At 36.6% G+C, this 16,762-nt stretch overlaps 1 protein-coding gene across 5 annotated transcripts in view; it reads right to left on the bottom strand.

Moving 5' to 3' along the window:
• The window catches only part of LOC129419431 (suppressor of tumorigenicity 7 protein homolog), a 236,756-nt gene that overhangs the window by 171,004 nt on the left and 48,990 nt on the right, over positions 1-16,762 (bottom strand). For 4 of the 5 annotated variants that reach the window (XM_055174572.2, XM_055174569.2, XM_055174570.2 and 1 more), the window contains 2 exons: positions 12,015-12,130; positions 11,864-11,939 (listed from right to left, as the gene is read on the bottom strand). The exons of the other annotated variant lie outside the window; for it this stretch is intronic. In XM_055174572.2, the coding sequence (XP_055030547.1) occupies positions 11,864-11,939; positions 12,015-12,130 (192 nt within the window). The remainder of the gene's footprint in view (positions 1-11,863; positions 11,940-12,014; positions 12,131-16,762) is intronic. 5 annotated transcript variants of the gene reach the window in all.

Below are 16,762 nucleotides of genomic sequence, written 5' to 3'. Positions count from 1 at the left end.
CAGAAAATACAGATGATCAAGCTGATGTAAGGTAAGGATAATAAAACATTAAAACCATGTCTGCATTTGTGATCGTAGAAACGATAAACAACAAGTGTTACTCTGCACTGCTCAAAACTTGTGTTTGAATCATGGTTTAGTCAGTAGTATATCCGATAACACTTTACTTGAAGGGGTGTTCATAAGAATGACATGACACCTTCATAATCATGGCATGTTATGAACATGAAGGAGATTTTATGACAACTGTCATTAAGGGCCCTATCTTGCACCCAACGCAATTGACTTTGTCAGTGACGCATGTATCATTTCGTATTTTGCACCGGCGCACAGCAGGTTTTTCCCCCCACAGACGCACGTCGGCAAACTAGGGAATGAACTTGCACTCCCTAGGCGGTTCAGTGCAAAAAAGGAGGCGTGCTCCGGCGCAAACCATCTCTTATGCTATTTTGCAGTTTCAAAAAACAATTGCGCTACTAACCAAAAAAACTAGTCTAAAGTCAGTGGCGCGTTGCGCGTGGTTCATTATGCTATTTTAAGGGCGCATGCTTGACCGTGCACAACGCGCATTGCTTATCTAATCTACACAGATGCAACAGTTATTTTTGCAAATCATAAATTGTTACAATAAAAAATATGAGATACGGGAAATCATTAAATCATAAATTGTTACAATAAAAAATATAAGATAAGGGAAATCATTAAATCATAAATTGTTACAATAAAAAATATTGATACATGAGATAAGGGAAATCATTGTGGTGAGCTTTGTGTTGACAGTTTTTATTTATTTTGTGTGGCAGCGTTAAACAATTATCATGCAAATAACGATTAAAATATTTTCATAAGTTTGTTGTGTGGCTGTATTACGTTTATTTTATCTAAATAATAATTAAAATGTTTTCATAAGAAACCTTCATGTATGTGAACTTGATTTGTAAGTGTACTTTGGGGTTGGACCTTGCTTGCGTTTCTTGTGTCCGATTTCAAAGCCCCCAAACCCTTTCAGCGGTGAGGGTGGACGCAGCGATGTCCTCCTGTGTGCCCGGCGTGCCCGATTTATGCTGGCAAGCTTGGGATCCCCCCGTCTCCTGACATCATTGTAGTGCTTGGCGCAACTGATGAGACAATTGTGGCTATTTCCTCTCACGCCTATTTAACCGACGCTGATTTGGGCGGGTTTCTCCCATCCCCATACAAAACAACTTCTCTGTCTTTGACTGCTCTTACAAGAACGTCGGTCTCCTCGGCTGTGAACCGCTCCTGGCGTGCACCTGTCAAATCCGTCATAATAATAGCAACCCGCCATGGAACTTGCGCCCTTGGGTTTAAAGGGAATGTTGGATAACGTTCTGATTGGTTTATTTGACGTTATGCCCAAACCACACCTATGAATAATGAACCTACTTCAGACCAACCCCTTATTGATTTGCACCTGGCGCAAGACTTATTTCTCCCGCCAGGAAAATAGCAACAGCGCCCAAGATCCGCCCACAAAGTCACTTGCGCTTTGCGCTTCGGACTTGCGTTTCAGATCGTTAAAATAGGGCCCTAAGTGTCATTTGTTCAATTATGTCATTTTTAATGCATAGATGACATTGTTTGAAATGTCTTTGTTATGACAACTTGACATTAACCAATACATCATAACTTATAAATAAACATGACATAGCTGAGACATTATCAAACTTAGGAAACACCTAGCTTTATAGCTTAACTTTACATTAAACTGTCATTTAAATGTCATTAAGTGTTAATACTATGTCAAATAATTTTAAATATGGTAAATGGTAAATGGACTGCATTTATATAGCGCTTTTAACAGACCTATGGCCATCCAAAGCGCTTTACAATTAGCCTCACATTCACCCATTCACGCGCACATTCATACACCGACGGCGGTGTCAGCCATGCAAGGCGCCAGCCAGCTCGTTGGGAGCAACTGGGGTTAAGTGTCTTGCTCAAGGACACTTCGACACTTGGTCCGGTGGAGCCGGGGATTGAACCACCAACCTTCCGGTTTGTAGACAACCTACATGAACCACTGAGCCACTGCTATGGTATTTTGTTAAATACCATAACAAAATGCAACAGACAAATAACAAAACATTTAATTAATTTAATTGAATGTTTTCCAGCTATTAGGACCTAACGCTGCATGGCTTAACCCATTATTGGACTGTTTTCATTTAATTTTAGGTGAATCTGTCTCCAAATGCAATAAAACAATACTTTTATCGATTTTAATTATTATTTTTATTATTGGATGATTGATTTTAATTCTTAAACACATGAAGGAAACAACAAAAAAATGAAAATGAACTGAGCATATTCATGACGCTTTTATAAAACTATTTGACAGAGGATTTAACACATGACATTTTAACTCTTTCGCTACCATTGCAAGACATCTCGTCAATTAAGAGAAAACGCTTCCCTGCCAATAACGAGATTTTCCGGCTTTCCACAATGCTATTATCCACCAGGTGGCAATTCCGCAACTTATACAACCCGGAAGTATCGCCTCACGTAAAAGAGAAAGAACTCTGTGTATGTTTTAAAGATCGCTCTGAATGTGATCTCTATCAAAAGTCCTTTGCAAAAATGGAATTATCTCAGCTTTTTGCTCAAAATTGGGTGTTTTTGAAGAAACCTACCCATGTTTGAGAGGTGATTACAAGAGAACTACTGAAGGTAGGATGAAACTTTTTTTTAAAGCAGAGGGTCTGTTCTTTTATTTGATATATTGTTTGTTTATATATTTAAAGAAGAACATTTTCTGGAAGGCATTAAACTTTGTGAAAATCATGAAAAATGCTGGCGCTGGCTGGCAACTTTTTTTTAAACACTGACGGGGAAAGAGTTAAAGACAAATTCAATTTGTATCACTGGTAAAAATTGGTCAGTTATGTTGTCTTATTATAACATAATTGAACAAATGACACTTAATGACAGTTGCCATAAACGTGCAGAAAAACTTCTTCATGTTCATTGAACATGTCATGTCATGATTATGAAGGTGTTATTAACACCCTTTCAAGTAAAGTGTGAGTCAGAAGCGGGAAGATTTATAATAATGTGCTTTGAATGATAATGTGGCTGCAGAAGTAAACTGTTGCCACAATCCTTGCATTCATTGTAGTGCAAGAAAAGAGATTTTATTTGGAGACGATAACTCGCGTCATCGTAGACTTTGGGATTTGTAATTTTGCAGATGTACTAACACACACTTACACACCAAAAGAAATAAGTAAAATTCTGAAAAAGAAAATGGGACTCTTTACATGCTCTTATTGGACAAGATGCTATGAAGTGAGTGTTTTAAAGCATAATGTGTATTGGTATAGACCTTTTGCGAGTCTACGTCACAGTTACATCACGCGCGCAATGTGGTGGCAGAAAACAGTGGAAATGAATGAGACACGAGTGAAACGAACAATATAACTCACTAGAAAATGTCTTGTTGTGCTGTTGAGTGTCAGAATAGGAAGGCCAAAATAGATGACCTTTATTTTTATAGTATACCGTCGTCGAAGTAGGGGTGGGGGGTATGAGCAAAAATTCATATCAAGGTATTTTCCACTCTTCAGCCGGTATAACGGTATTACGGTATGTTGCCATATGAGAGAAAACATTTTGGAGTCACACTGTAGTTAACCTTAGTTAAATTACTGGCAAAATGTGTGCTGTGTATATCTTGTGTCTGTTTGATTTATAAATATACAAAGAACAAGATGTTCTTTTTGTTGTTAATATGAACATCTGATGGGAGATGCCATCTCATTTTAAATTATTATTAATCCCTGAACGCATTAATAAATGCAGTTTATTAATACAAGTTAGTTATATTAATAAATGTATTTATTGCATTTAATTTAATTAACCAGCAGATTCACAGTGCCAAAAAACACTCCACGCATACGTCTTTATGCGTAAATACGCACTATGTATTTATTTAATAGCCTCTCTAATTAATAAATCTGCATTAAGAAAACAAAATTTACCATTAAAGGCTGTTTTTAATGTGTTTGGTACGTTGCTTACGTTATCCGCTAAAGGGCTCTGAAAGCGCTATTCATTTAACCGTAACTCCTCAACCATTTGCGCTATCAAAGAATTAATGGTTCCTAAAAGAAGATAAATTCCATTTTTTGGCAAATTATGGTTTATTACGGTAATTTCTTGCTTTCCGTCCTCCAATCGCTGCTGTTATCTGGACAGGGCGCAGTAGAGGGCAGATCTGAGTGAAAAGCGGGTAACACCGTTAAACGCCTTTGAAGCAGTGAGGTAAAAAAAACTCGCTGTATACAGAACACATGAAATAGCCTTTTAACAGGATTTGCGTGCACTATAAGGTGCATCCTCTTAAAAAAAGATTATTAAAATGGATTGAAGTGCGATCGATGCTTTTCGTTTTGTGTTTCTGTGGACAGCGCATCTCGGGAACGGAGGTATGACTTTTAAGACTCGGGTAAACTCACGCGGGGTCTTAAAAAAATAACATTCAGAAAGTTAAAGCTGCCGTCGGCAGTTTCCAAAGGATTGAGCAGTTTCCAAATTTTTTACAATTTCATGTCCCTCCCCCACTACCTCCGAGCAACCTCCCTCAGAGCTCATTCTCGTCAGCGCGTGTGCAAAAGTATTATTGTGAACGCATACTTAGCAAGAATACTTAGATTACTTACATAACACTCTGAAATACAATCAATGGTTGATAAAGCACAATTACCTGTTGAGAAGAAATGTGGCAAGCTCTGCATCCAGCTTGAAATCTCGTAGATTCCTTTCAAATGCCTGTCCGATATTGATCCTAGTTTTATTACGGTCACAGTCGCTTTCTATCTTTGTTTCCTTCTTTTCATTGGTTGTTTTCCTAGCTCTAGTTGTTAACCGAGAAATCGGAAGTTTGTTACTGAAAGTTCTCTCTGCCATCACGCTGTTCAAACCAAAACACCTATGAATTCAGGCGGATGCACGTGATATTGTAACGCGCGCGAGGGGTATGGGTATCTGTGGCGCGTGCAAGTACTGTGATTGACAGGCAGATTTTACACAGCCCTGCGCTGATTGGACCAAATGAACCAGCCTGCGCTGATTGGACCAAATGAACCGGGAGCGGTGGATTTTTGCAAAACAAATAAAAGGCTCCAGGTGGAGCTAGAAGCGCGGGTTTTTTTCTTAAACAGTCTAATTTATGTTGTTCTATCGGAGCATAGTGTTGGTTTCAGTGAATATGATAAAAAAAATATGATCAAATAAGTTGCCGACCGCAGCTTTAAATTTAAAGATGAAGATTTGGGCGTTTTAAGGCCTTAGATATAACTTTCTGAATGTTAGTTTTTTTAACACCCCGCGGGAACCCTGATAAGTGCAAAAATAGAATTTAAAATTTGTAACGCCGGTATCAACGGTTTTGCAAAATCCATATCATGGTGTGACACAATATCGGTAATTACTATTATTCCGGTTTATCACCCACCCCTACGTCGAAGACACCATTTGAAGATAAACGTAGGTGTTTATGGTTACAATAAGCCCTCAACCGGTGAAAATCATCTGAAAATCTTTTAATAATTTGAATAGAAAATAATTAGAGAAGATATTTGGTGTTCTGTCGAAGTCTGTTCCCTCTAATGTGTCTCTTATAGCGTTTTCATCACGTTACGTTTATAATTTATTCAGAAAGATTAAAGATTTGAATTAGTTCATAATATCAATAATATTACCATTTATTAAAGTTTTCATTTTTTTTTTGTTTTCTATTACTTCTTTTTACCTTCTATCTTAGCCTATGTCTTCTTCCTGTTTGTCCTAAATTATGATGTTTACTAATAAATATATAAACATAGCACACACGATGTAAAGTGTTAATAATATATAAACAGGCCTATACAAATTAATTTTTATGTAAACAAAATAGTTTTAGAACAAACACGTAGGCTAAAAATATAAGGAAGAAATTGAAAACAGGAAATGATGAAATAATTAATAAATTATATTATACATGATAGCATTGCATTGCAAGTACTTTAGCGATTCATCCTATAAAAATAATTGATTTACCAATAAAGAACAATACATATACATTACATACATGCACACATATCAGTAACTTGGTGAAAACATTATAAGAAACATTACACTTAAGAGAAATAAAAGGGAAACAGACTTCTACAGAACACCGAATCCATAAAAATCACAGTTTAACGCTAAAACACTTCACACCCCTATTGCGGAGCTGTCACTTTCTGCCACCAGTTGGGCTCCGCCCACAAAAAACGTCATCTCTGTTTGCAAACACGCAAAAGGTCTATAGTGCAGTGATTTATTTATCACTGGTCTCTATTGTGTAATTATCAAAACATTATTAGCAGTTATTACTGCAACTATCTGAGCTTCCAGAGCCCTTGAGATTTCCAAAGCTGCCAGTAAATAAACACACATCTGTAATGATTCTCAGGGGCCCGTTTCAGAAAGGTGGTTAAGTTAAAACTCTGAGTTTGTTAACCCTGAAATGAGGGAAACTCTGAGTTTTCTGTTTCAAAAAGGGAGGTAGGTTAAACCTGTTTCAGAAGGAGAGGTAACTTATACTCAGAGTCTGTTTCCGAAGAAACTTACTCTGTGAACCTAACCTGGTCGGGAGCAGGTTTTATCCTGTAAACTCTTAGTTTCTTGTGGTCTCCTTCCCTTTTTTAAAGGAGTAGCTGTGTTTAATCTTGTTAGTTGCTTTAGTACATTCATTCATTGCGCAGATTTTTATTATGTACAATGTAAAATATGTTTTTAGCTGTCTTTAAGTTATAATTAAATTGCCAGTGCAAACCATTTTAACTTACTACTTTATATTTTTATATATTACACTAAACTTTCAACTTAAAAATTAAAACAGTAAATTGAAAAAGCTAAATTGTAAAGATAATATGATATACTTGGGTGCATAGATCATCTTAGTGACTAAAATGTCATGTACTTTTATAGAGAATCCTGCAGATGATGATGTTGCATTCATTTGTAGAAAGTTAGATTTATATCGCGAGAGGATTTTGCCCCCGAGTGTTTTTTTTGTCATATCCACTTACGTTTATGTGAGCGAAATTATAATTTTTTGCAGTCATTTTAGATATATATAAATATCCTTATATGACTAATATCAGTCTTTGTGGTGCTCTTAAATCTAAACAGTTGGCTTGACATTTCTTATGTATCCACTCGTCATTATCACTGGTCTAGTGGGTAGTGCTGTGTGCAGTGGTTAGGCTAGACGTACTGTCGTCGATCGAAGTTCGAATCCCGGCTCGGCGAATTTCTGTTTTATTCATGACAAACATTTGAAGAGTTTGGTTCCAAAACGCGATAAACACCTTGTTTCAAAAAAATGAGTTACTGCCAAAATCAGTATTATATCAGGTCAGTAGTTAAAAGTAAATTCTTAATTTTACGCAAAATCCAATATCCGCCTTGTTATTCTGTCAACTTTTCTCCCTTTTTTCCCCAAAATGCGATAAACGCCACTCCTCCTTTTTTACAGAACGCAATAAATCCATTCCTGAAATTACAGCCCACCTGTCACGCAATGTAAACAAACAATGGCGGCGCGCTGAGTACATGGAGTCCTAGTTTTCCTCATCTACTTTGTACTTCGTGATCAACTAACAAAACAAAATTATACTTTAATTGCATTGATAAACCTGTGATGGTTTTCTGTGACGGGAAAGAAATGTAAGCCATCAACATCTAATAATTTCCGCGAGAGGCACTCGGGTGCTTGTTCTCCCGACAGCATCAAGCTTCTCATGCTAACACATTGACCCCAGGGGATCTTATGAAAAACTTTACATTATTTTACTCAAAGTCAACGAAAATCGAGCAGGACCAAAACATTTTACAGATGATCGCTGTGAAAAATGTAAAGAGACGACGTCAAGTATAACCGCAGAAATGACAATGTTCTTAATATAACAAAGTAAGTGTTTTGGTTAATTCCATTAATGTTTATTTTTTAATCATTGTATACCACTGTCAACTAAATAAATATAAAATGGTAAAGATGAATGCACACTTATACATTGATTTAATAGATTTATAGCATTTTGAAATAAACTGTTATGGATTTATTGCTTTTTTTGGAAAAAAATATTTCTTTTTATAATAAATCTTTGAAAATCAAGTTATGGATTTGAATTTTTTATGTTTTTATAACCTAAAGATGCTATGTGAAAGTTTGTAACAGAAAATAGTGGTTTTCATCTTGTCACTTTCTCGGTATAGAAAACACGTTTTTACCGAAATTTGTCAAAATGGATTTATTGCGTTTTGGAACCAAACTCTTCATTTGTAAAGTTCGTAGCCTTATATGACAAAGTATTATGCTTAATTTCATTTTAAGCTAAGCTGCTGTCATCTTTTTGTCCATGGGATTGCATCTGCATGTAAATGAATATAATAACGTACAGTCCTCAGTTTATTTACTTCGGGTATTTTAACTGTGATGAAAAAAAATGTACGCATTTACTAGAGTAGCAATTTACAAAAACAACTCTTTTCTTTAAAATACATGCTCGTAGTTGCTGTACACTTGCAGTAACACTTTCAGTTTTAGTAGTAAAAAGGATTAAGACCTCTTTGTCACGTGCTGTTGCCATGGTAAATCATAATATCTGAGCTCCATTGACGATGGATTTTCATAGTGGCTGTGCACGCGCTTAACTCAGAGTCAACCTACTCAGAGTCGATTGAACTAACTCAGATCAGCTGTTCTGTAACCGAAAACTCAGAGTTTACTATCTCAGAGTAAATCAACTCAGAGTTTAAGTTTTAACTCAGAGTTGGTTGAACCTCCTTATCGAAATGGGCCCCAAGTCACCAGCTTGCTTAAATACAACTCTTGGTACTGCGAGAGACCCTAGAACAGTGGTTCTCAACTCATGTCCTCGGACCCCCCCTCCCAGAACATTTTTGATTTCTCCATATATAAAACACCTGATTCAGTTCATCAGCTTGTTAGTGTGTTAATTAAGGAAACGTTTCAAACATTCTGGAAGGAGTCTGATGAGTGGAATCAGGTGTTTCATATCAGGAGATATCTAAAACATTAGGTGTGTTCGACTTCGGTGACCGATCGGTGGCTGACTTGAAGCAGTGCATTCCGGTTAGTAATTTTTTACGACTTCAGCTGGCGCTGCAGACACGTGACTGTGTCATATGGTTTTAAAGTACCGCAAGAGCGTTTCGAGAGAAGCCGGCTAGCTCAGCCGGTGCAGCCTCTCCAGAGCAGTGCACGGAGTTGTGATGACGACACAACTTTTCGTGATTGGTCGCCTCACTGATGACAACGATCACGTGCGTTTCAAGTTTAATCCAACCTTTAGTTCCACTAATAAACATTATAAATTCATGTTTTTAACAGGGTTGCTGCAGGTTTCACCAAGTCAAATTTAAGACTTTTTAAGACCTTTTTAAGACCATTATGAGTAAAATTTAAGACCAACAGGACAGGCTGTAGCCTCCAGAGGTCGCATTTGTAGGCTGCATATGCAGTGAAAACTGTGTAACACTAAAGTTGTTGTTGGTAGCTTGGGACTAGACGGCCTGACTGTTTAAGTTGATTTTCAATAAAGCAGTGTTGATTTTTTCGCTTCTGGGTCCTCTGTTTCAGAACCTGGAAAATGCTCAGGTAAGCCACGGGCTAGTTGGTTATATTAACACAGAAAAGATTTTTGCTTATACAAAACTGCATTTAAGGTTTGTTTCTTGCCAAATCTACAGTATACAGTCAGATTACAACACCTGAAATATAGCTTATGGTATGAATTGCGTGGATTATAATAGCCTACATTTGTATCCTCTTTAAACAATAATGATTAAAAACTGGATTGAAGTGACATTCAGTGACACGCGAAGTGCAGAACTTTTCTTTTTAGAGGCCCGCCTATCAAATACTTTCTTCCTCCTTCTACAGCATTTTAAATTACTATTTTTTCAGACAACCCTTTTCGGGAATAAATGGAGGTAAGAAATTTAAGACTTGGGTTAATTAAATTTAAGACCTAGGATGAAAATCTATCCTTTTTTAAGACTTTTTATGGCCTTAAATTTAACTTTCTAAATTTTAGACTTTTTAAGACCCCGCGGGAGCCCTGTTAAAACAGGAAAAAACACTTTAATATGCTAAATTTTGTTATATTGTGTCGTGTAATAAAATAAAAATGAAAATAAAAAACTCTATTGATATTTTAATAATATAGGCTTGTTTCCCTTTATTTTCGGGTATACGCAGCCATTAAAATATTCGATATAAAATGTTTCTGGTAGCAACTTTTTATTAAAAGGTTTGTTTTTATCAAATTCAGCATCTAATTCACTTCATTTGCCATTAAAAACAAGGAAACACGGCGCACACGTCACTACGGCAAGCAGCAGGTGTCCGGCTTGACGGCTCCGTCTTTAGTTCCTCCCTCGACTGCAAGCGGCAAACCTCGCTGATCGTTCTGCGCAGCGCCGGATGATCTTGAACACAACTATTGAGCTTGTTTACATGTACACCAATAATGCGTAAGGACTAAATCACAGTAAGGACTTAATCACAGTAAGGTGTTTACATGACTGGAGCTAACCTCTTCACTCCTGTTTACATGCAGTTTTTATTTCCGGATTATTCACACATAGCCAAATGCAGAGCACAAATGATGAACTCACATATATGGTCCACTGTTTTAATTTACTTATGTTAAATGACAAACATGTTGTTATGGACGTATTTTAATATCCGGTGCCGTTATGAAAACAGAAATATTATGACAGTTTAAAGGGCGTTCACATTAAAACGATAACTATAAGTTTTAAAAATCTTTTTATATTAAAGATAATAGCGGAGTTCACACAACAACTATAATGATAGCGATTTTGGCACATGATGAACAATAAACCATTGACAGCCAATCAAATCTATTTTGAACTTGAAGTGCACACGGACTTAAAATGCAGTTGAAAAGCTAATTTATAGCTGAGGTCTATAACATAAAATTACCTCAGGTATCCAGCGCTGATGCAGTTGATGTGAAATCCACTCCTTAATGCTTTTCTACCACACTGACTACGCCAAAAGGTAAGATTATTACACAAACTACTACATTCATTGTTTAGTTACGCGAAACGCAGCGAGTTGAGGACATCTGCTGGTTTCCTGCTGTGTAAATGCAACACGAACAGCATATTTACATATTCAGTGACATGTAAACAATTACAAAAAAGTTTTGATTTAGCCTACAAGAAATATCCAATATTAGGTTATGCCGCGCTCGTTGAGCGAATTAGCATGAAGTTATCATTATGATGTGGTCACTAATTTATTTATCGTTATAATTATCGTTATAATGTCCCTTAAAGGTTTTATACACTGATGTCGTGTTATTTGAGCTGTTTCTGGATAAAGGCAGACTGCTGACAGTGGGGTCGTGTTGGCAGAGTTCAGGTAAAACTTCCTAATGTCAAGTTTAAAACAAATTTGTGTTAAAGGTGCATGACTAAAACACACACGCACTTCAGGTAGTGCGGTATAAATGCGATTAAAGTGTTTACATGGACGCATGCTGTGATTAAAAACGACGTACGCCACCTCTTTTAATGCGATACTTACTGCGATTATGAGCTTAATCGCATTATTTTTATCGAAGCATTGCGTTTACATGAGGTAAAGTATAATCACAGTATTGCCAAAATCCCATTATAATCGCATTATTAGGGTGCATGTAAACGTGGTCATTCTGGGAGGGGGGGGGGGGGGGGCCGAGGACTGGAGTTAAGAACCACTGCCCTAGAAGATTTATTTCTCTATGGTCAACTTGTGTCTGTGTGTCACACTCACTCCTCCAGATCCAGAGCTTCGTGAGCAGCAGTGATCCGAGCCTGAGGATTTCTCTCTCTCCAGGCCTTCTGCATTACTGTCAACAAACCAATAAGACATGTTAAATGCTTTCAGAAAGCGCACCTCTTCACCTCTAAGTGGCATCTCTTACTGGCATCTGCAGGCCGCAGGTGATCAGAATCACAGGTGAAGAACGTCTGATGATCTTGTGCTGACAGATTCATGTCATAGTATGTGAGTGGCTCTCGACCCGTGACCCACGTGTACCTTCAACAAACGCATTCAAATCAACAAATCTTTACAACACTAAATATGGACAATAGAACCACAATCCAATATCATGCTACAAGTGAATAAACTTACAAGATTTAAAACATTTAGCTGCTGCTTAATTCATGTAGGAGTTACATAGTCACAGAAATAAACTACAGCCCTGATCTGTACAGTAGGGGTGCGCGGGGCAAAAACTAATGCAGGGTTATTTGTAACACGGACTGTTTACATTGTTGCAAAAGGCTGAGCATTTTGTTTTTCCCAGGAATTTTTTTTCACGCTGCCAAAAGACAATCTCCCGCAAATTATTGGAAATGTATAATGTCTTTCCAGAGAGTTATTGACGAAAGTGTTTTGTTGGCATGCAAGTAAATTGTTTCATCGTGTTTTTTTTCGGTTTCCAAGTTGGGTGTGTAAGATACCAAATCCAATGTTAGGTCATATTAATCAGTGTCTTGTTGACTAAAACATAGCATCGTTTTGAAATATGTCTGCAGCTCTTAGCAACTTTTTGGGTGGGCTTGAAAATATTTTGACCCAGCGGGGCTGTAACCCTGTGTTACAATTAACCCCTCAGCACTTACGCTATGAAAACCGCTAACGTTAGCGTAATTCTTGCCGTTGTTTTAAATAGGGTACAAACAAATGATTGCTGGCTGCCAACAAAAAAATGTGCCTGTCTTATCAAATATCATGTGTCAAATTTATTTTTGTTCATATCTTTAATATTGATTGAATAAGGTCACGTCAAAGATCGAAATCATAATGAAATTAATGGCTAAAATCAGTCTTTTTTGTAACTGTAGTATGGTTATTACAGACTGGGTCACATATAAAAAAATTTTTTTGTCATAATTGTGCGTCACATTTGTATCCATTTATAAGTGATCTATTGTTAGAAAAGGGCTGGATGAATGAATACAGTGTGGATACCTGACTATTATAGACAGATATATAAACAATATCCACTTCAAGAATATAGACAAAATAGTATTGAAACATTTGCCTGCAAACTTAATTTTTAGCAAGTGTTACAACTAACCCCCTGCCTGTTACAATTAACCACACTTGTGGGGTAAGTTGTAACCTTTGCACTTCTGTCATGTTTGGTGTAATTGTCCAAGAATGGTAAGTACTAGAAACAAACTTCAAATGTTAATTTGTAGCAGAGATGTGTGTGTTGGTTGTGTAAAAATGTAATTAATTAAACTCAAATATTTTTTGAATGATTGAGCCAAAACAAAAAAACTTTAGGCTGTGCCTCGCTCTACCCTACTTTAATTTGACCTTTTATGGACCTCAGTTTAAAATGTAAATTTGTATATTTAGTTTAGTTTAGTTTTTAGTAGTACTTCATCCATCACCTAGCACCTTATCTTAATTCCACCTTAATGTTTTTTTATTAATGTGTTTCTTTTCTGTTTTATATATAATGCTTTGGCAATATTATAAGTACACACAATCATAACAATTAAGTACCTTGACAGGAACATGTTGAATACTCTACCTTATATGTTATAAGCATGCATTCTTTTATTGCCTTCAAAAGACAAGTTGCTTTATTGTTTCCTAATCTTTGAAAGTCGCTTTAGATAAAAGTGTCTTCTATTACACAACATAACATAACAGCACAGGAACATTTTAATAGACTGCTTTTCATGTAGCAGTACGTTTTATTTACTCTGGTAAACTTCTACTATTTACATTTTATAACTGTTTATCAATGCATTTCTGATGTGAAATCATTGTGAATTTTAGTGGAATGCAAATGTGCAAAATAACTTTATAAATAAATAAAGTAACTTTAACTATATTTCTCAGCTTTTGATGTCCCTTTTAAAAAAATCGTATATCCATATACAAAAAGGGGTATTTTGTACAAAGTATTAAATGTAGTATAAAATTATAAAAATTATATCACATTTTATTCCCAAAAGTTGTTTTCGGATAATAGTTCCTGTGTGTGAATGTATGAGTGATGTCACGCCACATATATCAACACATAAATACACACACACACACACACACATTAGAGCTGTCAAAATTAATGCGTTAATAACAAGTTAACGGAAATTCATTTTAATGCCACAAATTTTATTAACATGCGATTAACACAACGCGCAATTTCTGTTTGAACCTCTAGATAAATTGAGATGCAGCCTTAGACAGTACATGTGACCTGTGCTGTCTAAATGAGTCAGAGCTTTTCATAAAATAAGTACATTAAAGGCGGGGTGCATGATCTCTGAAAGCCAGTATTGATATTTGAAATCACCTAAACAAACACGCCCCTCAGGGGTGCAAACTCATCAGGGGTGAAAAAGGTGACAAAGACACAAGCGCTCATATATATAGAGTTTCGTTGCAAAACGAGATAAATCCATTTTTTAACATTTTTGTCAATGCAGTTGAATTGAAATTAATTGGAATGCACAACCAAAAAACGAGATTTCTGAACAATTAACAAAACGGTGGTTATCTCGTTTTGCAACGAAACTCTTCATATATTTTGCGTGCAAAATAATTAATGTAATGCGGAACTACTGTTAGATACGCGTGTTCTTTATGGACAGCTAATCTGTTGCCCCGCTTTAGCTCTGAAGCTCTGATTGGCGCCAATGCAGCCGAGCTCCGCCTATGTATGCGCTCTATCAGAGCCCGTCTACATTCTGGCACTCTGCAGTTTTTTGTCACGTCGACGCCGGTCCAGTCAGTTAGTGAGCAGCGATAGCAAGGATGGCAAGTGGTGTTCCACAAGAGTTAGACGCTCCGCCAGCCTCTTTAAGATCGCAAGTTTGGCTAAACTTCAGTTTTCCAGTCAGTTACAACAGTACAGGCGAGAGAGTGGTGGAAAAGACAAGGACTGTGCGTCTGCGTTGTTCAGCAGTTGTTAGGTATGTGAGTGGAAATACATCTAATCGGGGCTCTCAAGTCTCACGCATTCACCTTGACACACACGCATTTCCGTCAGTTCACACGCCGCCACACCTTGTATTTCTCACGCTGAGAAGGAGGAGATAAATTGTCCTGCTAATATACAATTAATGGACAAGGCGCAGTTCTGTCGAGTTCAGCTGCTTTTTTAAAATGTGCTCAACTTTACGCAGCGCCATCAGCGTCAGAGTACCGCGAGAAATCTTGCGGAGGAGGCTGATTTCAAATCGCTCTCGCGTTACTCTGACGTCATCCACTTGTGGTTTCTTGCAGCGCCTCGTGAAGTCGTACACACCTATTAATTCATCCTACAAGCCTATTTTTTTGTTCTTTAGTACATTAATATGAAATAAGGCCAAAATGTAATTTTAAAATGTACTTAGGTAACACTTGTAATATTTGTATGAAAGATGAGTACAAGATTACTTAAAGTGGCATACATTTTTGAAATACGAGATAGTATGTTAAATGCATTTCAGTTCATATTCATGACATCTCAAAATGACACTGATAAAGACACCTATGTTTTTAAGATTATCTTAAGTACTAAAAAAATGCCTTCTTCATTTTTGTTTTGCTTTTCCCTCCATTGTAACGAAAGTGAATGGAACCGTGGCCCCTGAACCGAGGTACGAACCGAACCGGGACTTCTGTGTACCGTTCCACCCCTAATATATATATATATATATATATATAATTTAAATATGATTTTAGCATTTTAATTTAAATCATATTTGAACCCGTTTGCATAGTTAATGCAACATCAATTACTAACATCAATTACTGTAATTACATAAACAAGAATTAATGAATGCTTATATACAAATATAATGTTAATTTTTTGTTCATAATGCATTTACTAATGTGAACAAATACAACCTTTTTGTAAAGTGTTTGTTAAACATGTTTATAATGTCCTTAGCTGTTCTGTGTTGTGCATGTGAGTGGTCACAAGAGGACACCAAAGTGTAAGCTATGTAAAACGCGTTTGCGTTAATGTTTGTCCCCTGTGGGTTACGGTAGATCAGTGTGTGTGTGTTCATCTCCGCATGTATGTAGAGCTGCTCCGACCGTGAGAATGATGTGTCAACAGCAGGAAGTTAATAAATATACTTTAAGATTAATCTCCATCATCATCCATGCATCAGCAGTGTAGCACAACTCAACAGTGTTACAGAAATTTGTATTTTTATTATTATTTAGTAGTACACATAAACATAATTCAGGGTTTGTTCTGATCACAGTCATAGCTCTAATAATACAGTATATGAATATAAACCCTGAACGAGCAACTCGAATCAAACTTCTGTACAATTCGACGTACAAATCTTACTAAAGGTAGAAAAGGGATTTAGTTAAGAGCAGTGAGAGATTTTCTCTCAATGCTGTTTGATTAACAAGATTGACAGACAGGAGTAAAACTAGGTAACTTCCCCTTTTAGACTGAAGTCTGGATCTAATATACTATTAACACATGCGTTTTCTGTTTTAGTTGTTTACATTCTCTTAAGACCTAAATGTTCGTGTTTATGAGGATACTTGCAAAAGATGGGAATTTTGAAGCGTGTATGCATTTAAGGCTAATACAACGGCAAAATACTCACAAGCTTAATGAGAAGCGGATATGCGGCTTGCACGCTCCTCTTAAACAGAAACAGGTATATAGCGCATATAGCACTTTTGTTTGTGTTT

This window comes from Misgurnus anguillicaudatus, chromosome 15, assembly GCF_027580225.2.
Source record: "Misgurnus anguillicaudatus chromosome 15, ASM2758022v2, whole genome shotgun sequence".
In the NCBI taxonomy this organism is placed as follows: Eukaryota; Metazoa; Chordata; class Actinopteri; order Cypriniformes; family Cobitidae; genus Misgurnus; species Misgurnus anguillicaudatus.
This window is presented reverse-complemented; position numbering and strand designations above follow the sequence as displayed.